This window comes from Penicillium riverlandense (genome assembly GCF_028828495.1).
Source record: "Penicillium riverlandense strain IBT 135883 chromosome Unknown utg000001l_segment0_segment0, whole genome shotgun sequence".
NCBI lineage: Eukaryota > Fungi > Ascomycota > Eurotiomycetes > Eurotiales > Aspergillaceae > Penicillium > Penicillium riverlandense.
The window spans coordinates 5,455,416-5,479,750 of NW_026643194.1; the positions used below are offsets into that span (position 1 = coordinate 5,455,416).

The 24,335-nt window shown below is 53.3% G+C and overlaps 8 protein-coding genes across 8 annotated transcripts; 4 read left to right on the plus strand and 4 right to left on the minus strand.

Moving 5' to 3' along the window:
* Positions 1-2,146: 2,146 nt before the first annotated feature.
* On the plus strand, positions 2,147-4,026 carry N7474_002206 (MFS transporter; the record flags this gene model as incomplete). Its single annotated transcript, XM_057193621.1, has 2 exons — positions 2,147-2,509; positions 2,563-4,026. 2 exons carry the CDS (start codon positions 2,147-2,149, stop codon positions 4,024-4,026), a joined length of 1,827 nt encoding a protein of 608 aa, XP_057058574.1.
* A 594-nt stretch (positions 4,027-4,620) lies between these two features.
* N7474_002207 (Major facilitator superfamily domain general substrate transporter) lies at positions 4,621-7,855 on the plus strand (the record flags this gene model as incomplete). Its single annotated transcript, XM_057193622.1, is given in 4 exon segments — positions 4,621-5,253; positions 5,402-5,709; positions 6,003-6,378; positions 6,395-7,855. The coding sequence occupies 4 exon segments, from the start codon at positions 4,621-4,623 to the stop codon at positions 7,853-7,855; spliced, it is 2,778 nt and encodes a 925-aa protein (XP_057058575.1).
* Positions 7,856-7,954: 99 nt separating this feature from the next.
* Positions 7,955-9,437, minus strand: N7474_002208 (heme-dependent oxidative N-demethylase family protein; the record flags this gene model as incomplete). Its single annotated transcript, XM_057193623.1, has 5 exons — positions 7,955-8,720; positions 8,780-8,903; positions 8,964-9,016; positions 9,072-9,174; positions 9,233-9,437. The coding sequence occupies 5 exons, from the start codon at positions 9,435-9,437 to the stop codon at positions 7,955-7,957; spliced, it is 1,251 nt and encodes a 416-aa protein (XP_057058576.1).
* Positions 9,438-9,945: 508 nt separating this feature from the next.
* On the minus strand, positions 9,946-11,876 carry N7474_002209 (dolichyl-P-Man:Man(6)GlcNAc(2)-PP-dolichol alpha-1,2-mannosyltransferase; the record flags this gene model as incomplete). The annotated part of the gene is made up of 4 exons (XM_057193624.1): positions 9,946-10,203; positions 10,258-11,052; positions 11,103-11,775; positions 11,830-11,876. The coding sequence occupies 4 exons, from the start codon at positions 11,874-11,876 to the stop codon at positions 9,946-9,948; spliced, it is 1,773 nt and encodes a 590-aa protein (XP_057058577.1).
* A 169-nt stretch (positions 11,877-12,045) lies between these two features.
* On the plus strand, positions 12,046-13,954 carry N7474_002210 (RNA-binding snoRNP assembly protein NAF1; the record flags this gene model as incomplete). The annotated part of the gene is made up of 2 exons (XM_057193625.1): positions 12,046-12,071; positions 12,124-13,954. The coding sequence occupies 2 exons, from the start codon at positions 12,046-12,048 to the stop codon at positions 13,952-13,954; spliced, it is 1,857 nt and encodes a 618-aa protein (XP_057058578.1).
* Positions 13,955-14,132: 178 nt separating this feature from the next.
* Positions 14,133-15,884, minus strand: N7474_002211 (U4/U6-U5 snRNP complex subunit PRP3; the record flags this gene model as incomplete). The annotated part of the gene is made up of 1 exon (XM_057193626.1): positions 14,133-15,884. One exon carries the CDS (start codon positions 15,882-15,884, stop codon positions 14,133-14,135), a length of 1,752 nt encoding a protein of 583 aa, XP_057058579.1.
* A 179-nt stretch (positions 15,885-16,063) lies between these two features.
* N7474_002212 (DNA-directed RNA polymerase I core subunit RPA190) lies at positions 16,064-21,284 on the plus strand (the record flags this gene model as incomplete). Its single annotated transcript, XM_057193627.1, has 4 exons — positions 16,064-16,248; positions 16,313-16,795; positions 16,854-19,623; positions 19,680-21,284. 4 exons carry the CDS (start codon positions 16,064-16,066, stop codon positions 21,282-21,284), a joined length of 5,043 nt encoding a protein of 1,680 aa, XP_057058580.1.
* A 427-nt stretch (positions 21,285-21,711) lies between these two features.
* On the minus strand, positions 21,712-24,263 carry N7474_002213 (TFIIH/NER complex ATP-dependent 5'-3' DNA helicase subunit RAD3; the record flags this gene model as incomplete). Its single annotated transcript, XM_057193628.1, has 4 exons — positions 21,712-23,511; positions 23,564-23,680; positions 23,731-24,187; positions 24,247-24,263. 4 exons carry the CDS (start codon positions 24,261-24,263, stop codon positions 21,712-21,714), a joined length of 2,391 nt encoding a protein of 796 aa, XP_057058581.1.
* Between the last annotated feature and the right edge of the window lie 72 nt (positions 24,264-24,335).

Consider the following 24,335-nt stretch of genomic DNA (forward strand, 5'->3'; position numbering starts at 1 on the left):
TTATTTTCACTGCTCTCCAAGGACGTATTTTATGAGTCACGACTGTCGTTATTTGCCTTGAGAGGCAGTTGCTCGGGTGTGGTTTGGATAACCGCGCAGTCGAGTCGGGCTTCAGCCGCATGCAGGAGAACACCGTCTATGATCGCAAGCCCGAGACTTCATTTAATGGCTTCCTATTGTCACTCTGGTTAAATAGGCATGTGTGGAATTACGCAGGAGTCCTCTGAGGGCCTGTCTGCCTTGAATATTCGATTCTTTGTCTGGATTGGCCAGCTTCGTGCCCAGATATATATCTCGCTATTCATGGGCTGCGAGTCGACCCGCCGGATTATTTCAATCTAGACCATTTTCTCAACTAGCCTATTTTCCTCATATCTTCCATATTCCACCTTCACTGTGTGATCTGAGATGATCGAAGCTCTGTTGCTAGTGCTGCTTTTACTTTTCTCAAATCGCCCATTATATGCTTCAGCTTTCTCAAATGACGTTTACTAGGATTGGGGCCATCTCGAACAATCGTGCTTCAAATGCATGGCATGTTGCTAGGCGGCCTCTAACATATAATATGAATGAGTTAGTACTGTCGCCGGCTCCCCTGTTGGTCAATTTCCAACCACACCGTTTGACTGTGCAAGGGATTACATGAGATGAGTCGTGAACGAACATTTGACCCACCTTTGGACTCAACATAACCTTGCTGATGATCCGGAAATCGCTCAAGACCGATTCGTTGCCCGTCATCGGTTCCCACAGCTGATTTCAAAGTACTATGCTGGAGACGACGAGCCATTCATACCCTTTTGCGACGACATGCAGCCTTTGAATATGCTTATAGACCCGGAAACACTCCAGATTTACTGCCGTACTCGATTTTGAGTTTACGAATGTCATGCCGGCCGAGTTCACGACCCGCCCTGGTGGCTGTTGCTCTCTGGACCGAAAATGTGGCTTGAGCGCTGCTCGATGGAAGAATTTCTAGAGGAGTGTACTGCCCGTTTTTCTTCAGAGATATAACGGATATGTAGAGACGCCGTCTTGATCTGTCATTCATGTTAGCTAGGTCATATTGACAGAAACGAGTCACGTAGTGCAGCATAAAGCACAGCAATCTGTGTATATGGATCTTATGTCTGGACCTTATGCTGCTCTGCATACCGTCATCGTGCCTGTGCAGCCAGTGGTCCATGCATAAGATCGGCTCCAAAAATCCATAAACAGATGCGAGATCTGGATTCATAAGCAAGTTTCTTACCAATCGCCTTTATTATTTGCTGAAACACGGTATATAAGCACGGAAATAATAATGGCGAGGCGCCGATAGTACCTAGTGCCATGGAATCGCCGGCGCGCACGTTCCGACGGTTGTGGCGCCTGCGGTATGATGATTTTTTTATGCAGAAGTCTGGCCAGCGGATAATTTTAGGAGTCTATCCACATTCACCTGGTCGTGGTGGGTCTAGAGACATAGGGGCAGGATTGTTCCCATTGTTTCATTATTATTGCCGCCTTATCTCCCTGCAAATTCCTCCTTTTCCCATGTTCTTGGGTTTAGATCACGATGCCGTCACACCCGAGAGCCAAGAAAGTGGCCCAAGCGTCTCGCGTGGCAACCGCAAACGAACTTGTTCTTCGTGTTGTTCACCCTTTATTTGATGAGAAGAACAGATCAGGGAAAAGACAATAACCATGATAGAATTTTCGCTGTAAAATCTTGCACAACCTCGGTCCAACACTCCGAGATTGATATCATCCTTGGATTATGTGATCGCAGTCCGTGGGTCGGTCCTCGTGGGGCTCCATCTCTTATCCTCGGCCGCTGTGCATAACGCGCCCTTTTGTGTCGATTTTGTAATCCCTAACACCGACGTAGACCCGGGACTAAATTTCTTGGAACTGGAAAGAAAAAAAAAAAGCCAGCCACCAGATAATAAAAAGGACGGCAGTGTCCGATGCCTGAGCGCTCTATGTTCAACCCATAGCTTAGCTCTCCTGCTGAAACCGGCAAGCTTCACGCATCCCCGCAACCGGTTTCCCCTCAACCACATACACTACACAAACAACCGTTCTTCATCACTTGGTCTTCTCACTCGCGTATATACTTAACACAACCCCGACTGTCCAGCGTGCTTCTGCCCCTCTGCCCACCATGGCGGGCAATCAGGATGAGTCCGACAAGATCGAACCCTCCCACCCGACCAAGATCTCCTACTGGCGCATGGTCATGGACCAGGGCGCCGTGACGCAGGAGATCATCGACTTCCCATATTCCGGCTCAGGGACGGACGACGACCCGTACGCCGTATCATGGATCCCCAATGACCCTCGCAACCCCATGAACTTCAGCGACGTCAAGAAATGGTCCATCACCATGCTCGTGGCTATCGCCACCCTGGCCGTCGCCCTCGTTTCCTCGGCTTACACTGGTGGCGTGGAAGAGATCATGGAACAATTTCACATTGGCGAAGAGGTTGCGACGCTGGGTGTGTCGCTCTTCGTCTTGGGTTTCGCGGTAAGTTGGTTTGGCTCCGGTCAACAAGTACCGAAACTGACAATTTCGTGTAGATCGGTCCGTTGGCGTGGGCGCCGCTGAGCGAACTGTTTGGCCGTCAAGTTCTCTTCATCCTGACCTACGCCGTCCTGACTGCCTTCAACGCGGGCAGTGCCGGAGCCCAAAATATTTGGACGCTGATCATCCTCCGTTTCTTCGCCGGTTCCTTTGGCTCTTCGCCTCTGACGAATGCGGGCGGTGTCATCGCAGACATGTTCCACGCCAAGCAGCGAGGGATCGCCATGAGTCTCTTCGCCGCAGCGCCCTTCCTAGGCCCCGTTCTGGGCCCTATCATCGGCGGATTCCTGGGCATGAACGGCGGTTGGAGATGGGTCATGGGCTTCCTGGCCGCCTTCTCGGGTGCAGTCTGGATCATCGGAACGCTGCTTATCCCAGAGACCTATGCGCCGGTCCTGCTGCGCCGCCGGGCTGAGAGACTGTCCAAGATTTCGGGCAAGGTATATCGGAGTAAGCCTGACATCGAGCAGGGCAAGGTTTCGCTCAAGGAAGCTTTCAAACTTGCCCTGTCTCGCCCGTGGATTCTTCTCTTCCGCGAGCCGATCGTTTTCCTGCTGTCTTTGTACATGGCTATCGTTTATGGGACTTTGTACATGATGTTTGCTGCTTTCCCCATTGTCTATCAAGTGGACCGCGGCTGGAACCAGGGCATAGGCGGGTTGTCGTTTTTGGGAATCATGGTCGGCATGCTGATTGCAGTGGTCTACACCCTTTTCGACAATAAGAGATACATCCGCGTGCAAGACAAACATAATGGCTTCGCACCCCCCGAGGCCCGTCTACCGCCTTGCTTGATCGCCTCCATCGCGATCCCCATCGGGTTGTTCTGGTTCGCATGGACCAACTACCCCTCGATCCATTTCATGGTTAGCATTGCAGCCGGCGTGCCCTTCGGCTTTGGCATGGTGTTGGTCTTCCTGAGCATCATGAACTACCTCATCGATGCCTACACCATCTTTGCGGCCTCTGTTCTCGCCGCCAACTCCGTCCTGCGTTCGTGCTTCGGTGCCGCATTCCCGCTCTTCACCAGCTACATGTACAACAACCTGGGGATCCACTGGGCCTCGTCAATCCCCGCCTTCCTGGCGCTCGCCTGCGTGCCCTTCCCTTTCCTGTTCTACAAGTACGGTACCTCTATTCGCAAGCGCTGCAAGTTCGCTGCCCAGTCGGACGCCTTCATGCGCAAGATCCAGGAACAGGCGGAGGTTGTTCCTGAGTCGGAGGATGAGAAGGAGCCCGAGTACGATCTCACCGAGGCACCCTCTCCGCATGCGTCCGTGTCCGATGGTGCGAGCGAGTCCGATTCGAATATCGACGAGCTGCCGTCCACGCAGCGCATTCGCAGCAACGCCCATTCGGTTTCTTCTGCTCGCACCGCCCGATCATTGCATCGCGTGCCCACTTACGACGGTAACCCTTACGATATTGACCGAGTCAATACCCGCGAGTCCTTCAAATAGGGCTCGTATTCACTGCAACGCCTACTCCCCGATATTTACGGGCCTCGGCGTGATAATCATAGTATCTAGTTCGATTTTGCATCTTGTGGTGTTTTATCTGCGTTGTTTTGTTTTCCTTTGCCTGCTATACCCCAAGTCGCGCAGACGAGCTTGTATGTACGGGGTCGTGACTTTGCATTATTATATAGACGGTGTTGGTTGGTGTTGGCATCTGGCTTGCCAAAATTTGATTGCATTGATCTATCTCTGTCCAGTAGTTGATTCTCAGTCTATAGAAATGGGGTCATCCCATCCCACACTATGAGTGGATAAGGATTTAATCGGGCGATCACGGTTCGGAAGTGCATTGCCGACGGACTGTTGGTTCCTTTTTCTTTCTTTCTTTTGCATAGATTTCTGGTTTGGATTGTGATCCTCTTCCTTCATTATTATTATTATTATTATTGTCGTTCTCTACCTTCCCTACAGCGACTGCATCTCCTTCTCTGCTGTGCTTATCGCGACCCCGAGACACCGCCAATTTTCGCCGCATCACCTCCGACCTCGACCTCGGCTACCTCTGAAGAATTCGATGTGCACAACAGGCCCCCTGCGATGAGCCTCATGCAGCGTGCACTCGTCCGTCCTGGACGAGTGTCGCCCTTCGCGACCCGACCGCGAACAACCACCGTCTCTCCCCGACTGCGGCAGCGCAGACTCAAGTCCGACTCTTCGTCCGCCCCCGAACCTGCGGTCGAGAGCAAGGCCGCCAAAACCGCCGAGGAGACCGTGCATACATCTCAGACAAACGCATCCTCATCTTCTCAACCGTCATCCTCATCCTCTCCGGCACCGTCTTCCCCGCCGACCCCTTCTTCGCCTGCACCACCCTCCAATACAGTCGCTGCGAGTGCTGGGGCGGCGACGCCCCCGGCGACGGCCAACACGACGGCAAAAACAGTTGCGCGATCCCGTGGCTTGCGTGAGATTATCAAGTCAGGCCCGCTCGGCAGGACGGGGAGATGGTACAGCCGGGTGCAGGAGAAGAGGCCCTACACAACACAGGTGTGCAGCTCGATCATCATCTACCTGTGCGGTGACCTGAGCGCGCAAATACTGTTCCCTTCAGAGGCTCCGGGGCCCGCGAAGGCCGCGCAGGATGATGCAACAGGATCAAAGGATGTACGAGAGCAAGAAGTCAGTAGCGGAGGCGGATACGACCCGTGGAGGACGCTGCGACACTTGATTGTGGGCGCGGGATCGAGCATTCCCTCGTACAACTGGTAAGTCTCTGGAATGGCGTTGATCAGATTATCAATACTGATTTGATCTCAGGTTCTGGTTCCTACACAACCACTTCAACTACCCGTCCAAGTTCCTGTCTATCTTGACCAAGGTTGTCGTGCAACAGATGTGCTTTACACCGGTCTTCAACACATACTTCTTCAGCCTGCATTCTCTCTTAGCAGGCGCTACGCTCGAAGAGACCTGGGAGCGGCTTAAGAAAGCGCTCCCGGTCAGCATCACCAACAGCGTCAAGCTTTGGCCCGCCGTCACAGCGTTCAGCTTCATGTATGTGCCGCCGCAGTTCCGGAACGTCTTTTCGGGCTGCATTGCGGTCGGCTGGCAGACATATTTGAGTTGGCTGAACCAGAAGGCTGCTCGCGAAGTCCAGGTGGCCGAGCTGGCGGCCGCAAACCCGCCGTCCCAGGCGCTGACCGGAGGCAGCCTGGTTCCTGCGACAGGGAGCGCTTGATGGCTCTTTTTTGGCGATATCTTATTTTGTTCCTTTTTCTGTTTAGCGATGCATTTCAGATACCATAGAGCTCGATAGACTATAGACTTGTTTCTTTTCTGGTAGTAAATACCAGGGCTGGTCCATTCGCCGGCCTCGCGTTTCCAACTTCTCTTCTCCAACTCTCTCCTCCATGAACTCCTTCCATCGCAGGCATGTCCTGCTCACAAACACCCACAATCCATGACAAATCCGACTCTAGCGACTACGGCTCCGATTTCACTCCGGATGACGAGCAGATCCTGAGCGAACTGCTCGCCCAAGCCGTCGCGGACCACGCGTCCGCTGTCGACGCCACCGCGCCGCGCGCACATCCCCCAGTAACTGAGAACGCGACAAACACAGCTGCAGCAGCGGATCTAATCGATCTCAACTCCTTGAACCCGGCTGCAGTCGCAGATATTGAAGATGGCTTGGAGAACCCCTCGGGTGTCCGGCTGCCTAAGGTGCTGGGTCGGGAGAGGAAGCCCCGTTCTCCGTGGCGGCAGTCAAACCAGCCTTTCCGGTCCATTCAGACAAGTCAGGGCGCAAACGACAGGAACAGCCCGTTTGGTGAGACTGGTCCTTCGCCTGCTTCCGTTTCTTTGATATGAGCTGACGCCCTGCCATCCGAAGCGTTTAGTCGAGCACCCCAGTTCCACTGAGGGTAGAGAGATAGAGCGAGAGCGCAACGCGGTCCGCGAGCGTGAATGGACGCGAGACCCAGAGGCTGCGGCGCTTGATCCTCGAACCCCTGTCGAGCGCTTTCGACGCCCGCCGAACAAGGCGTTTTCCGTGACGGATCTGGTGTCGCCCGCCTGGTGCGAGTTGCAGTACTGGTACACACTGACAAAACATGGGAGGAAGAAGAGAACGCCGGCTATGAAGATGGGGAGTGTCGTGCATAAGACGCTGGAGGATGAGATCTATACCACTGTCCCCGTGGAGATCACCACGAAGGAAGATGCTTGGGCGCTACGGATATGGAATGTGATCCAGGGCCTGCGCATGTTGCGGGAGTTTGGCATCACGCGTGAAATGGAGATCTGGGGGGTTGTGGATGGGGAGGTGGTCAATGGAGTGATCGACCAATTGTCCATCGAATGTCCGGATCCCGAGCTCGAGGCCACGGCTTCCGGTTACTACGCAGATACTGCTGCATCGAGGGAGGCCTTGCCGGAATATCAGATGTCCTTGTCAGACTATCTCCTGTCTCCGGCTGGGGGTGGTCGACGACTCGAAGATCTTGCCCGGCCAGAACCCCAACCTGAGAAGGAAGAAGTGCCTGCGGCCGTGTACGATCTGCCGCGAGTTTACATGACGGACGTGAAGACGAAGGCCAGTCGGTCCATTCCGACAGTCAAAAGCACCGGGTTTCGTCCCACTCTTCTCCAACTCCAGCTTTACTACCACATGCTCAACCGCATGATCACCAGCGACGATGTCACGATCGAAATGCTTGCACAACGCTATGATCTCGACCTTGGACGTCCCTTCTCTGAATTATTCCTCAGAGAAGTGGGTGGGCTGAATGACCAATTCTTCGATACCCTTACGTCCCAGGGATTTGACCTTGATGATAATATCTTTACACCGGACGACGCACGGAAGGTCTTTCACAGCTCACCTCCATCCAGTAGCCAAGACTCCACCAGCATCCTCATGGCTCACAACAACCTCTCTCGCATCTGGGGGTTTATGAAAGACCAAATCCGGCTCACGTTTCTCCCGCCACCCACATCCTCAATATCACCATCCATCCCATCACTTACTCAACCGACCATGCTCGAAGAATATTCGACTCTCCTGTCCCCGATCCTCACTGCTCGATACCTTTCATCTGCTCCTACGGACGACCTGCAGCCACAACACCTTGGAAGCCGCTCCTTCCTGTTTGATCCCACGACCATGACGTCGTACCTGACCGATCAGATGGAGTGGTGGCGTGGTGAGCGTGATCCGCGAGGTGTCGACGTCATGGAGGCATGGAAATGCCGCATCTGCGAGTTTCGCGATGATTGCTCCTGGCGTCAAGAGCGAGAGTGGGCCTATGCAAGACGGAATCGAGCGGACTAGAAGGCGATTGCCCTACGATATGTATAAATTCTCGAAGTCTGATGCAGTACCAACCAAGAGCATCGAAATATACCAACAATAGATACTCGCAACTCTTCTTCAATAGGGATAGCTGCGTTTCTCATCCTCCTTGTCCACCTCCAACCCAGCCGCAACCTGCTCCTCATGCTTCCGATCCAGATACTCCAACAAGACATCCTGATACATCTCCTTCCCCTTATACCGCGACACATCATCGCCCCAACTGCGCACCCCAGAGGCCAACCGCCCCGGCACATACGGCTCCTTCACAACCTCGGTAATGGGCTCAAAGTACGTGCGAATCGTAAACACTACCCCGCCAGACCGCGGCAACCGCCTGAGCGACTGCCTCTCCGAGCGAAAGAAATGATGCTCAATCGCCCTGTTCTTCTCTGCCGTTGCCCACGACACATCCGCCGCGTCCTCCGCCCCGATACTGTACGACCACGCCAGGTTCTCGTCCACCTGGATGAAATAGTTATTGCGCAGCACCGGCTCCTCAGGCCTGAGTCGGCGGAAGAAATTCTTCATCCCCTTCTCGAGCTTCGAGCGGAACTGAGGCACGTCGCCGGACGTGTGGATCTCCGACAACGGCATCCCGAATTTGTCGCTCAGGCGCCAAAATCCAGCTAGCAGGATTGCCCCGGCCACGAGATAGTACTCGCCGTCCGGGCGTTCCATCATGATGGCGAGGTCGTCTTGGACCAGACGTGCGCTCATCGCCATCGGGTCTTCTGCTAGTGGTCGCGATGTGATATCGAATGTCTCATTCGTGACCATGTTGGTAATCCCTGTCGATGTCTTCTGGAACATAGTTGGGTAGCGCTCGGGGAGGTAGGCGCATCTAGTTACTTCTGTTCAGTTTGCTGCGAAAGCAAGTACAAGGGTATGAAGGACACGCACAGCTCTTCCAGCAGTTCCATCGCTGCATCCCTTGCCTCTGGCGCCGTCTTGCAGCATTTATCACCGCGCTCTGCGATGCGGCGAGCTTTGTCGGCGTGGTATTTCAAGTAGTGGTTATCGAGCTCTGTGTTATGGATGTATGGGTTAATGGCTGTCCTTCGCCACGGTCTTGGTCATTTCTCACCGATCCACTCATCCCATTTCATACTTCTTAATCCCATCGTAACGAAGTATTTCCTATAGTTAACCGAATGAGCATCCGCCAGCACGGGGTATTATCTTTAAAGCATACGGCCCATATCGAAAAGGCCGATAGAGAATCGGCTTGGTAGAGTGGACATCCCAGTCGGGGTAGGGCGGCGCTGTCGGCCGCTTGAAATCAGAGGGTATCCATTCTATACGCGCAGCGTCAGCATGGTCAATGGCGATATAGAGACCCTCTGGTGAGCCTACCACCAGGCTTTCTGGTTGTCTTCTCTCTTCCCCGGGACTGGGCGGGAGTTGAGAGTTTGGGTGTCGTGCTGAATATGGTACCCCCTTTGCGTGAGATTACGACTATGAGCCAGACGCAGACATTCAACACGAGGAAGTAGCTTGCTAGGTCTCTTGCGGGGATGTTGGATACTTTGTTCCCGAGGAACTCGAGCCCGGGGGACATGGCTAGGTTAGGGCTGAGTGGATGGGTTGTGGGATATTGGCTTTGTATGTATTCGTCTGTCGCTATCACTTTTATGAACTAAAGATAAGAGGATTCAATCGCATTATGGTACGTAGTCCGTTGGAGACGGTAGAAATATGACAAACGGAGTAAGAAGGGAGAAATCCCCCGATGATACAAGTCTTGGTCAAAGCGAGGATCTCAACTCTACACAACTGCCCCTCCCGTTAATTCGATGCGAGGCACCCCTGTTACCCGGGGCTACTTCTAGCCAAACGATCCGGGGCTGCAGAGTCTCCTCTTGACTTGACGTTTATCTGCGGAGAACCGAGCTTATCATATTGCCGCCGTGGTGCAGGATGTCTTTCCCGGATCGGGTAAAGTGGCTGTGGCGAGTGAACATAACGGGTAATGCTGCGCGCCCACACTACTAAACAAGCTGGGATTTTTGGTGGCATTCACGCGCAATAGCCTTCTAGGTAAATGGTTGAGAAAGAAAGGGGCGATCTTAGGTAGAATGTTCAGTCCCTCGGCGTTGGAGAAGGCAGTATTGCCCCCATTTCCGCTGCAGGGGTTGCGGGATGAATGGCAGGTCGGGAATCCACATCAACCGGCCCAGTAGGCCTGTCTGCGCAGTATCCAGAAAGTTCTCACACTTCAGAGTCTCCCAATTTGCTTCATCCAACACATAGGCTGGTTCCAGCTCGGTCGCCTCGCGGCCGGGGAAGTAGGAGTCGACCAGGAACGAGCACTGAGAGACATCCACCTGTTATTTCTCGGTTAGCCGTTGCCTTAATGGCTCATATCATACCGCGCTTACATATTTGCTGGGATCTTCTTGATTCAAGTCGTTCATCCCCGACGGGATCTGAGAGGCGCCTTCCAGACGACCAAGATAGTCGGATGCTTCAGGGAATTCACCCGGCAGTAACCCGCGAAACTCGCTGCGAATAAACTTGGCGCGCTTATCATGCGGAAGGAAGTAGGATGAAGGGAAGCGGTACCACTCCTTGCCGAAACACACGTTCTGTCCTGCATGCGCCATGTCGGGCTGCTGGAGCGGCTCAAACACTTTCAGTGGCGCGCGGTATGCGGTCACCATGCCCAGAGTGCGCAGCATACCGGCATTGAGCGCAACCAGCACCACTGAAATGACACCGAGGAATTTCAGTCTTGCAGGGATGCGACCGATGAGCTCTTGCCGGTTACTTGATCCAATATAGGACAGAATCATATGGAAAGCGATAGCGGCATTGAGAGCCAAGAAGGGATATGCCGGATACATGAACCGCTCTTCCTTGTGAGGCTGCTCCGTGAAGATGCCGAACCAGATGTAGAAGGGTGCAATCATGGTGATAGTCCGCAGAACTGTCTGCAGTGAGGTCGTGTGGAACCTGAAGGCGGTTTGAAGAACCAGCAGCGGCAAGGACAACATGGCGAGGACAAACCAGAGGTTGAAATTTAGCGCCAGGTTCTTAAAATAAAATGTCCATGGTTCGGTGCCAAAGATATCGGGCCCCTTGTCCTTGCCCCCCAAGACATTGTACTTGACGATGTTCCAGGGCACCAAAGCGAGCTTCTGGAAGAAAGCATATTCTACTGCTACCTCGACTGCCTACAACTCGTCTCAGCAAAGATATCGAGAATACCCAACTCCAAACTTACCAGAATAGAAAGACATCTCAAGACGCCATCCACAACAGCGCCGGTGAAGGAGTCAATTGACCCGGACAGATGCGCAAGGGCCAATTCCTCCGTCAGAGGCGGGACAATCAAAGCTCCCGCGAATGGCCACCCGACAATGGACCCCAGACCAAACCACATGATCCCCTGCGCGATTTTCCGACCTCCCTTCCAATCCAAAAATGCAGCCATACCAAGCATTGATGTGTACATGGTGAAAGTGGACGGGAGAAAGGCGGTTGACGCATGGAACATGCCAGGACTGAATATGAGGACCATCACGAAGAGCAGTCCAATTCGGGGGCTGACAGTCCGGCAAATGGAGGAGTACAACCGGACCTGGCAGGCAGAGCACACAAAGGCAAGCAATGACCGGATGATGTAGAACTCAATTATCTTGCTGGTGCCGAACAGGGATGCCAGCTTCCCCACAGCCGCGTGAAGGGACACGTAGAGCCAGCTCCGGATGGAGTAAACCGGCGAATATTCCCATGTTTGTAATCCGTACCCGTGCTCGAGGTAGTGGGCGGGTTCCCAGAAATTGAACACTTCGTCGCAATCCTGAATAGGGGAGAAGAGTGCGGCGAGACCGTTGCAGAGGAGACATAGATAGAGCGTGATGTCCAGGGGGAGGTAGAAGGGAGGAGGAGGAGGACTGGACAGGAGTTAGTTAACAGTAAGAAGGTAGGTATTTTGCAGCATCACATACCGTTGCTTCGTCCTCGGAGCCTGTGCGGGGCCGTTGTTGTTCGCCATGTCTGGGGAAGAAAGTTGACCACGGAGCTTTGGAGGCGCGATAAGCAACGATAAAGCCACTACGGTGGGCGGCACGGCTACCTGTGCACTTTCCAAAAAAAAAGTTGCCGTCGCATTTTTTGTTTTTGCTTGTCGCAACACTCGAATACTATTTTTTTTCTGGCCCAAAATGGCTGAATCGATAGCACAGACTCAGTCTACAGGCACTGTTGACGCAGCAGCACCCCCACACACCCCCTGCGAACAGCACGCTACCTGTCGCGACCCGGGACAATGGCAGCGACTTTTACAACACGCCCGTGGCTACCGGGTCCCCCGCCTTGAAGGGGGAGAGCAAGGAGGATGCGCCAGTAAATGTCGAGGAACTTGAACCTTCGAAGCAGCCGGCGATGATCCCGGGACTGGGTCTAGTCCAGCCGAGCTCGCACGTGCCAGTCGTCAACGGCCAGCCTGTCTCTCAGACTACAGATGTCAAAATGACCGACGAAGACTCAAAAGAGACGGCACCGGAAGTGGCCAAACAAGAACCAAATGGAGAGGATCTGGTAAAGAGCGAGCCGGCCGAAGCAATGGACGTCGACACCAAGACAACGGAAGCAGCACCGGACAACACTCAGGTGACTGAACAGCCAGAGGAGGAACAAGAGGGCGAGCATCCAGAGTGGGAGGTTGACTCGTCACCTTACGAGTCGTCTTCAGATAGCTCTACTTCTTCGGATTCCGACGATAGCGACGATGAAGACTACCCGATCCTTAGCCCGGAAGAACAAGCGCGGATCCTGATGCTAGCTGAAGGCGGCTCGGACGACGAGGGAGAAGGGAAGGGGAAGTCGGGTGGCTATATCAGGTCGACCAACGAAATCGTCGAAGATGTCCTTCCGGTTCCAGACGTCAAAATCACACCCGAGATGAAAATTGTGCACTTAGGCAAGATCCAGACCGTTGTTGAGAATGCGCTTCTCATCGAGGCCAACACCTCCGGAGAATATCAGGTTCTCGAGTCCGGTTCTTTGCTTTGTCTCAAAGATTACACCATTGTTGGCGTCGTATCGGAAACCTTGGGGAGAGTGGAAAACCCCTTGTACACGGTCATGTTTTCCTCGGCCTCGGAGCCGCAAGAGAAGGGCCTGACGAAAGACATGGATATCTACTATGTTGAGGAACACTCTACATTTGTTTTCACCCAGCCGCTCAAGGGGATGAAGGGAAGTGACGCCTCCAATTTCCACGATGAGGAGATCGCCGAAGACGAAATCGAGTTCTCCGATGACGAGGCAGAGGCCGAATACAAGAAGAGACTGAAGCAGAAACGACAGGAGAGAAAGGAGGCCCGGGGCGGCGGTGCCGCCAGAGGCAAGAGAGACCGGCCAGGTCCCTCGAAACTGAGTCATTCCGAGCTCAATTACGATGATGAGAGAGGCCAGGAAGGATACACTCCTCTTGCTCGCCCGAAGAATCTTCACGAGATGATGGGACCGCGCGAGGCACCCGTCGAAGGAAGTGATCGCAACCCTGCTTTCCGTGGCGGCCGGGGTCGTGGTCGAGGTTCTGACCGTGGCCGAGGCGGTCGTGGCCGAGGCGCTGGACGAGGACGAGGAGGGGGAGGAGGAGGGGGCTCCTGGAATCAAGACCAGGGCCGACCTCAATACGGGGATGCTCAGTCTCAGCCTCCTGGCTACGCGCCCCAAGCGTATCAGCAACAGCCTGCGTACGGCATGCCCCAGCCTTTCGCCGCCTATGGGCAACAGCCCCAGCAGCCGCAGCCGTTTGCCCCTGGTGCTGCTCCGACGCAGTTTCCCTTCCAATTCCCCTTCCAGCAAGCCTTCCCACAGCAGCAGCAGTCCAATTCCTTCCCCTCCATTCCTCACGGGGCTCATATCAATCCTCTGTTCTTGGCAGCCCTGCAACAACAGCAGCAGCCTCAGCAATATCAGCAACCTCAGCAATACCAGCAGCCTCAGCAGGCTCCAGGACAGACTCAGGCGCAAAACCCGCCTATGAACTTCGACCAGGTCAAAGCGCAATTGGAACTGCTGCGTAATCTCAGCAATGGGAACCAGGGGCCTCCTCCGTCGTAAAGATCTTTCTCAATTTGGGCATTTAACTGGATATTTTTTGCATGAATGGTGTTCTTTTTGGCTTAGTGTTGGGTTTCACGGAAAAGTTATGGATTTCCAGGCTATTTATTTGCTGGAGCAAGGATAGATATAGGTACATAGTTGCATTTGGATATATGAGCTAGCTAGTTACATTAGGTCAAGACTCGCTTGGTTTGGCACTCTTGGCCAACGTCCAGAAGTTCTCCATTTTGGCTCGCGATAGGGCTTCTTTCGCGGCCGAGTCGGTTTCACACACCCTGGCACCAAGCCACCTTTTAAAGGCGCGGGCTTTGGCTTGCCCTTCCCAGAGAAGAGTGCAGCTGTTGTGGCTAAAATCCTTTAGCTCGCCTTTCTCATCTTCCGTAGATAGCCATGCCGCCTGAGCTTCACGGTTTCCTTCTTTCACGGCGTCGGGACCTGGGTTTTCAGTCCAATCGATGCGGTTCAGCATCAGCTTGCGGTAGTTTTTGATTGAGTGGCTGCCGCCCTCGACAATCAGCAGGTTGAACTTGGGATGCATGACACAGATCCCCGTCAGAGCATTCTGCTCGGCGTTCCTGCTAATCTTGAAGCGATTTCGGCCGCTCGCAAGATTATCGATGCGGTACACCGACACATAAATTCCCAGGGCGGCATCCTTCTCCTGCTGAGCCGCGAGTTTCTCATGCCGCTCTTCCTTGCTCAATTTGCGTTCCTCGTTCATCTGCTCGTGCTTTTCGCGGCGCTCCGCGATCTCCCTGTTCACACGAGCCTCTACGGCGGTGGGGTCTTTGACAGCCTCTTCACCCAGAACTCGCATGAGGTTGGACTTCTTGACCTTTGGTGGCGGGGCCGGTTCAAGCCCCAATCTGATCTTCGCTTGCTGTTCTTTTAGGTCTGCCATGCGTCGCTGGCGACGAATCTTGGCCTGCTCCTTGGGTGTGAGGTACATGGGTTTCGGAACGGGCACATGTTTGTCTTGCGGTGGTTCAATAAGAACAGGGTGTTGAATGTAGCGGGTGATGATGGAGTCGGCAGTATCAACCTTGAGGTTTTGGGCATCGTCTATCGCAGCGTACTCGTCTCCGTTGACCAGGCCTTCATCCCACCATTCCAGAGCTGGCGGAGCAGGCACAACAAATGCTTTTTCGATGTCTAAATCCTCGTCGATTCCGGCCTGTCGTGCTCTCTCTGCAATTCGCTTCTTCATGGCCTCCAACTGCGCCTGTCTGCGCAGAGCCGCAGCTTGCTGTATGTATTTGCCCTTTTGGTTGAAAACAAGCTGCTTCGCTTGTCGGGGCTTGGCTACCGTTGCTTTGGGCCCAAGGCTTGGATCGAAATAAGGATTGTTTCTGATTTCTTCTATCGACGGGCCGGATAGATCGAGTCGCGCCCGGTTGTCGCGTAATTCGGTATGCCGATTTCCTCTGCCCGGCTGCCGTCCCTTGCCGCCACGGATCTCAGGCGTAGTATCGGCAAGTAGTGCTGGATGAAGACCGACATCTAGACCACCGCGGGCCTTGTTGAGACCCTCATCGTCAAAGGCCGGGGGTTGGTAGGGGGACGCCGGGGCAGGTGGTCGTTGTGGAGGCGCTGCATTGGCTCTCCCCGTTGCTGCTGCGACTCTGGCCTTCATCTGTTCCAATCTCGACATTGCAGGGGTGGGAGCTGGTGGCGTAGGGCTGGGGCTTGCCTCCGTCGGGGGAACGGGTGGTGTCGCGCCGCCACGGGCGGACTGAAGACGAGCGCGAACGGCTTCAGCCTTTGCTCTCGCCGCGGCGACCATCTTCTCGATGTCTACCTTGCCGCTGGCAGAGCCTCCTTGGGCTGGGGGGGGAGATCCATGATTGGACCGCGATCTCTTTTGCGAGTTGCTGTCATCCTCTTCGGGATGAGCCCGCTTTCGCGCATTGCCCGACACGTCGGCCATGGCGTGTGTCGATGATTATGATGAGGGTTGAGCAACAAAAGCCGGGAAGGAGTGGGTGACCTTATGAGGCGGTCAGAGCGGGCAGAAAAAAAGTTCTCCAAAAAAGTTTCGCTCTTTCCCGGTTCGACTTCGACTTCTCTACAGAATCTTGGGTCGCGCGCCCGGAGCTGCTGGTCACAATGGCGAATTTCGCTCGCCCGGTCGCTTCGACCATTGCTGGAGTTGACTTCAGTGTCTTCTCGGACCAGGAGATCAAAGCTCTTTCGGTGAAAAGAATTCACAATACCCCAACCTTGGATTCGTTCAACAACCCAGTTCCCGGTGGTCTTTATGATCCGGCACTCGGTGCATGGGGAGACCATGTGTAAGTGGCTGTCTTGTGCTTCATTTTCTTTCTATTTCTAACTTGAAGGATTGGCAACAATTAGATGTTCTACGTGCCGTCTGAACTCATGGTCTTGTACCGGTCATCCCGGACACATCGAGCTCCCTGTACCCGTCTACAATGTCACCTTCTTCGACCAAATCTACCGGCTTATCCGCGCACAGTGTGTGTATTGTCACCGCTTACAGATGTCCCGCGCTCAGGTTAACTTGTACACCTGCAAGTTTCGCCTTTTGCAATATGGTCTCGTCGATGATCTGGCCGCAATCGACAAGATCGGAACAAAGGGAATCAAATCAAAAGACAACGACGAATCCAATGATGACGAAGAGCCGGATGAGGAAGACATCAGGGATAAGCGAACTGCTTTCGTCACTCGGCGCATTAAGGAAGCTAAAAAGGCGGGCAACCTGGACGGGCTCATGGCCGGTGCAAAGAATCCGGTTGCTGCCGAGCACAGGCGAGAGCTGGTCAAGTCCTTCCTCAAGGACATTGTTGGCGCTCGTAAATGCGCTAACTGCAGCGGGTATGGTTCAAACCCTTACTGTGCCGTGGGGAGTTTGTCAGCTAATAATATCCTGCAGAATTTCTCCATCCTATCGGAAAGACCGCTACAGCAAGATCTTCCGAAAACAGTTGACCGAGAAACAGAGGGTTGCGATGGCGGCCGGCGGATTCCAGGCACCAAATGCCATGATCCTTCTCGAGCAAGAAAAGAAGCATGGGTCAAAGCAAAATGGTACTCAGGTAAATGGTGTCTCCGATACTACTAGCGTCACCTCGGAGACCCATGGCGCCGAGGAGGAAATCCGTCGCGGGGCCGCTGTTGTGACACAGTCTACTTCAAAGGAAGGGCAAGCTGGACAAGAGTTTATGCCCAGCTTGGAAGTCTACAGTACCATCAAGCTTCTTTTCCAGAAGGAAGCCGAGATTATGAACCTTGTGTATAGCTCTCGACCAACGCCAAAGGGGGCGACTCCGGTAACGGCGGACATGTTTTTCATCAAAAATATTTTGGTTCCGCCAAACAAGTACCGCCCGGCTGCCCCCCAGGGCCCTGGGGAGATCTCCGAGGCTCAGCAGAACATTCCGTTCAGCAATATCCTGAAGAACTGCGACCTCATCAATCAAATCAGCAAGGAAATGCAGAACGAAGCCGACAAGGCCCTCACTAGGGTGCGGAATTACAGTGATCTACTCCAGGCAATGATTCAACTACAGGATACGGTCAACGGTCTGATTGATCGCGAGCGAACCGCGGTTACCGGGTCAGCCATCGCTGGGCTCCCCAATGGCATCAAACAGCTTCTAGAGAAGAAGGAAGGACTGTTCCGAAAGAACATGATGGGCAAGCGTGTGAACTTTGCTGCCCGAAGTGTCATTTCGCCAGACCCCAACATCGAGACCAATGAGATCGGTGTTCCTCTTGTCTTCGCCAAGAAACTGACCTTTCCGGAGCCTGTGACGAACCACAATTTCTTCGAGTTGAAAGAAGCAGTCATCAATGGTCCGGACAGGTACCCTGGTGCAGCGGCTATCGAAAACGAGAATGGACAGGTTATCAACCTCAAGTTCAAGAGCTTAGACGAACGGACAGCACTTGCCAACCAACTTCTCGCGCCCTCAAACTGGCGGATGAAGGGCTCGCGCAACAAGAAGGTTTACCGACATCTTACGACTGGCGATTATGTCTTGATGAACCGTCAGCCTACTCTGCACAAACCATCCATTATGGGTCACAAAGCTCGTGTGCTTCCCAACGAGAGGACCATTCGCATGCACTACGCCAACTGCAATACCTACAATGCGGATTTCGATGGTGATGAGATGAACATGCACTTCCCTCAGAACGAGCTTGCTCAGGCAGAAGCAAGGATGCTTGCGGACGCAGATCATCAGTACCTCGTTGCTACCTCAGGCAAGCCACTCAGAGGTTTGATTCAGGATCACATTTCGATGGGAACGTGGTTAACGTGCCGGGACTCCTTTTTCGACGAAGAGGATTACCATCAGCTTTTGTATAATTGTTTAAGACCGGAGAACTCCCACATCGTCACTGATCGGATCCAGCTCGTGGAGCCTGCGTTCCAAAAACCGAAATATCTCTGGACTGGCAAGCAGATTATCACGACAATTCTCAAAAACATCAAGCCTCCAGGGCGGGCAGGTCTTACGTTGAAGGGCAAGTCTTCGACTCCTGGTGAACGATGGGGCGAGGGCAGTGAAGAAGGAAATGTCATCTTCGACGATGGAGAGTTCCTGTGTGGTATCCTCGATAAGAAACAGCTTGGTCCGAGCGCTGGTGGTCTCATTGATGCTATTCATGAGATCTACGGTCACACAGTTGCTGGAAAGCTGATGAGTATCCTGGGACGCCTTCTAACCCGGTTCTTGAACATGCGAGCATTCACTTGTGGCATTGATGATCTGCGATTGACCAAAGAGGGCGATCGGGCTCGCAAGGAGCTGCTGAGCACGGCTGAGAAGATGGGTCGTGAGGCTGCTCTGAAATACGTGACCTTGGACCAGACTACTGTGACGGACGAGGATGCTGAGCTCAAACGCCGCTTGGAAGAGGTCCTCCGCGACGATGACAAGCAAAGTGGCTTGGATAGCGTCTCGAACGCTCGAAACGGCCAACTGTCCTCGGATATCACCCGAGCCTGCTTGCCAGGCGGTCTCGCCAAATCCTTCCCCTGGAACCAGATGCAGTCGATGACAATTTCTGGAGCTAAGGGTTCAGGTGTCAACGCCAACCTGATTTCCTGCAACCTCGGCCAGCAAGTTTTGGAAGGTCGTCGGGTACCCACCATGATTAGCGGTAAAACGCTGCCGTCATTCAAGGCCTTCGAGACACACCCCATGGCTGGTGGCTATGTCTCTGGTCGTTTCTTGACTGGCATCAAGCCCCAGGAATACTATTTCCACGCCATGGCCGGCCGTGAGGGTCTGATTGATACTGCAGTCAAGACGTCCAGGTCGGGCTACCTGCAGCGTTGCTTGATCAAGGGTATGGAAGGATTGAAGGCCGAATACGACTCCTCCGTTCGCGAAGCTTCGGATGGCTCCATTGTCCAATTCTTGTATGGTGAAGACGGTCTTGATATCACCAAGCAGGTTCATCTCAGAGATTTCGATTTCCTTGCCGCAAACTACCGCTCAATTTCGCAACAAGTCCAATCAGACCATTTCCAAAGTCTGGCAAAGGAGGAGGTTACGGCCTGGCACAAGGACGCAATGAAGGCTGTTCGCCGGTCTAACGATCCCAATGCTATGGACACTGTGTTGTCTCGGTACCACCCTGGCGGAAACTTGGGCAGCACGTCTGAAGATTTTGCTCAAGCACTCAAGAAGGTATGATTTGTTTTTCTCTCCGCTGCGTTGTTCAAACTAACAAACATCCTGTATAGTATACCGATGACAACCCGGATCAGCTCATTAGGGACAAGAAAAACGACATCGAGGGCAAAATCTCCAAGAAAACTTTCGATAAGTTGATGAACATGAAGTACCTGAAGTCCATTATTGATCCAGGAGAGGCGGTTGGAATCATGGCTGGTCAGTCTGTCGGAGAGCCATCGACGCAGATGACCCTTAACACTTTCCATTTGGCTGGTCACTCGGCAAAGAACGTGACACTTGGTATTCCTCGACTCCGTGAAATTGTTATGACCGCCAGTGCTGCGATCATGACTCCGCAAATGACGCTGCTTTTGAACGATGGAATTTCCCGGGAAGACTCGGAGAAGTTTGCCAAGGCAATCAGCAAGCTCAGCGTCGCCGAAGTTGTCGACAAGGTGCAGGTTAGGGAAAGAATCGCTTCCGGTATTGGTCACACGACAGCCAAGGTTTATGATATCGAGGTCAACTTCTTCCCGAGCGAGGAATACACCAAGGAATACGCCATTCAGGTCAGAGATGTGCAGAACGCCTTGCAGACCAAGTTTATCCCCCGGTTGGTCAAGTTGACTCGCAACGAGCTGAAGAAGCGGAAAGACGAGAAGACGATGAAGAGCCACTCAACCGCTCAGCCTGAAATTGGTGTTTCGATTGGCACGATCTCCGAGGGACCGAGAGGCCCGGATCGTGAGATTGAGCCTGCTGATGAAGACAACGAGGACGATGAAGATGATGCCAAGCGAGCACGCGGAGCCCAAAACCGGGACAACCAGGTTTCCTACGAAGGGCCTGACGAGGACGAGGAGGCCATCATCAGACGTCAGAACTCCCCCGAGGTGGATGATGACTTCGATGCTGATCATCCCGTCCGGACCACTGGCGACGTGGACATGGACGACGATTCCGACTCTGACTCCGATTCGGATGACGAGGGCGCCCAGGACAGCAAGGCGCGTGAGAACGACGTCAAGGAGAAGTTTGAAGAGGTCACTAAATTCAAGTTCGACCACAAGACAGGCGCGACGTGCACCGTTCAGCTGCAGTACGACGTCTCGACCCCGAAACTCCTTCTCCTTCCCATTGTCGAAAAGGCCGTCCACGAAGCCGTGATCCAGTCTATTCCCCGCCTTGGAAACTGCGTCTACGTCGAAGCAGACGAGATCAAGAAAGAGCCTGCTACTGTTGTCACCGAGGGCGTTAACCTGCTCGCCATGCGCGCCTACCAGGACATCATCAAGCCCCACTCAATCTACACCAACTCCATCCATGACATGCTCAACCTGTACGGTGTCGAAGCCGCACGCGCCACCATCGTCCGCGAAATGGATGCCGTTTTCAAGGGCCACAGTATCAGCGTGGATAACCGCCATCTGAACCTGATCGGCGACGTGATGACCCAGTCCGGCGGATTCCGTGCCTTCAGCCGTAATGGCCTGGTCAAGGATTCTGCGTCACCCTTTGCGAGAGCCAGTTTTGAGACCACCGTTGGCGCCCTGAGAGATGCCGTACTCGAGAGAGACATGGATAACCTCAAGAGTCCTAGCAGCAGAATTGTTGTTGGCCGCTCCGGTACCGTTGGAACCGGCTCTTTCGACATCCTTGCTCCAGTTGCATAATTTCGCTACCTGGGTGGGAGTCTGCGTTGTATTCTGTGTATATTTCTTTTTATTTTGCACTATTTTGTTCTTTGAATTCCTCTTGTTATCATTGTCTTACGTGTCGATGATTTGGAGTTGTTGTTTTTGTCTAGCGGAAACCGAAAAAGTGCCTGTCTTCATACTAGCATATCATACAAGTCAATAAATAGAACTTTGAAAATATGTTGGACTTCTAGAGCTGGTTTGATTTAGATTTTTAGTCTAGAGTGGATGGAAACGATAAACCAAATTGGTCCACGAATAAATGACCTATATTATCAAGAAAACGCCATCTATGCTACTGTTGTCTCGTATTGAGGACAATAAACCAACGCCCTTATTTCCATACCACGAATGCGCCCATATGTACCTGAGCAACTTTTTTAAAGAAAGGGAAAATTCATGTTCACGGAGCATCCAGCATCATCATGTCGGCTTCGATATCATCATCGAACTCGTCGTCCTCGATAATCCTCTGCGTGGTGGTGATCACCCCGTCCATGGTGTGTCCATTCGCGAGTTCTTCTCTCATCATCCGCTCCTCCTCTGACTTGCGCTTCGCCTCGTGGCGCTCGATATCAGCTAGATTCCATGTGGAAATGCCTTCCTGATCCTTAGCCTTGAAAGGCTGCGCCATGGTGCGAAGGAAGTTCTTGGCATTGGCCACGGCCATATCTGTGCTGAGGTTTGTTTCGCTATCCAACATTGCTTGGTTGATCCACTTGGGGAGCTGGGCACGCTTGCGCTCGAATCGACGATCTGCCAACACCATGACTCCGTAATCGTCCTTGCCGCGTAGCACGCGACCCAGACACTGGGCGGCATGTCTAATTGCGTCGAAGGATAGAAAGTCGTTTTCCCGAATATGGTAATTCTCGCGCAGGAACTCGAGGCGTGCTTTCAAGATGCGGGACTCCGTGTACTGGAAGGGGACACCGATGCACAACACTGCGCGGCCGTAGTGATGATCGAAATCGATACCCTCAGACACCTTTCCTCGTGCGACACAAAGCAGGATCGCACCGCGGCCGTTACAGCAAGCTGTACGGTACGTCTCCAAGGCAAGCGATGATTCCTGCGCATCGGGTGTTTCGACAAGAATCAATTTATAGTTCCAGATTTGGTCCAAGATGCCCATTCCTTGCCACATGCTGATGATCGATTCCATGTAGAGATACGACGGGAAGAAAACCACGATGCCGTCTGGTGTGATGCGAGCGAATTCTGTGACGAGGGTCCCGTAATTGCGCACAACACCGGGATCATTGCGAATTCCAAAGGAAGATGAGACTTGAGCTTGGTCTGAGCCGCGAGTGACAATCATGGGTAAGAAAGAGCGCCGTGCCAGCGTCATACTGTAGGACTCTTGCATGACGGCAGTGAACCCTAGCATCTTGGGATACATTTCGAGAGGCGACAAGGTTCCGGAAGTAATGATAACCGAGCTGAAACGATCGAACACTGGCTTAATGGCGATAGCAGCATCCAAGCATGTAAAGTGTAATATCGGGTTGGGAACGGTGGCCGCTTCCGACTCGTATGGCTCCAGGATCAGAACGAACCCCTTGTCGTAGGTCGCGACAAGAGTCGCAAACGTCGCAACCTCCTGGAGAGGCTGGTAATCTTCAATGTTGACAAGCTCCAGAGTGCGGACCAGCGAGGTAAGGCGCTCAGCACAGAACCTTAAGGGTTTTCGCTCGATGTAGGTCAAGTCTTTCAGATGCGTGAGGAACGACGGCGGCGTCTCAGATATGGTGTGAGTCACTTTCATTCGAGTCTTCAGGTATTCGATAAATCGTTTTAGGAAGGCAACGAAGTGTTCAGCTCGGCGAATGTTTCCTGGCACTGCTTCCTTCAACAAGTCATCTGGCAATACCGGGTTCGAGATGAATTGATCTTCCTCCCGTGCTTGTTCTGCCTGCTGCAGGCCCTCCACAAGTTTTGAATATTCGTTCTGCAGCTTCTCTGCATCCGTGCTCTTCATTTCCTCGATCTTGCGCTCCAGATTGGTTGCGCCTCTGGTAGCTTTGCGAAGGGCGTCCTCGCTGAGATCGATGCTGAGCGATTCAATGCAGACATTGTCAATATTGTGCGCCTCGTCAAAGACCACTATGCAGTCCTTGGAGAGTTCTCGAGATACTCGTTCGGCGATTTTAGGATCGAGGAGGTAGTGATATGAGTAGATGATAATATTGCACCAGGGCATCTAGAACAAAGTATTAGAATCAGAACCCGAATCGTTACAGGGGGTATCTCACCATGCGCCGAGCAGAGAAATAGGGACATTGTTTGTGTTCTTCTCCGTATCGGATCAGTCCATCGAGGGTGAACACACCAGGAGGGACCAGGTTATGCGGCTCGAGCAAGTCAAGATTCTTCATCTCGTTAGAAGGCTGCTAAGGTGTCGTAAGGGTGCGATTCTCACCTCGTGGTACACACACAACTCGACATCCTCTCCGCGCTCCTTCTTCTCCTTGACAAAGCCGGCTGTCAAGCTGCGACACCTTGCGTCAACCACGGTGCCGCTCTTCTCTCTCTTCACAGACGGGTGGAGACACAGATTTTTGCGACTCGTCAGCCCCAGCGCGCGGAATTCCTCTGTATATCCTAGCTCCTTTCCCCGATGCTTCATCAACGCCTTCAACTCCGCCAGGGCCTTTTCGATCTCGGACATGGTTCGGGAGCAGTAGATGAGCTTGCGGTGTTCTGGGTAGTGTTGCTGGTAGGCGACAATCAGCGACAGCAGCGAGACGGTCTTTCCTGTACCCGAAGGCATTTCCAGCACACAGTGACCCCCTGCATCGAGGGTCTTCTTGAGATCGCACATGTAGGCATACTGCTCGGGATAGATGCGAGGATACGGGAAGAGTACGGGGAGGTCGCTGCAGAGAAGGTAGGAGTTAGCCAGATGGTGACAAAGGCCGCAGGGCAGAGGCGATACTCAATGAAGAACTTCATCGTGACTGGACCACAGCCTCTCGACCCCGGAGAACAGCAGAAGAAGACGAGGAACGAAGGCCAGAGCGAAAG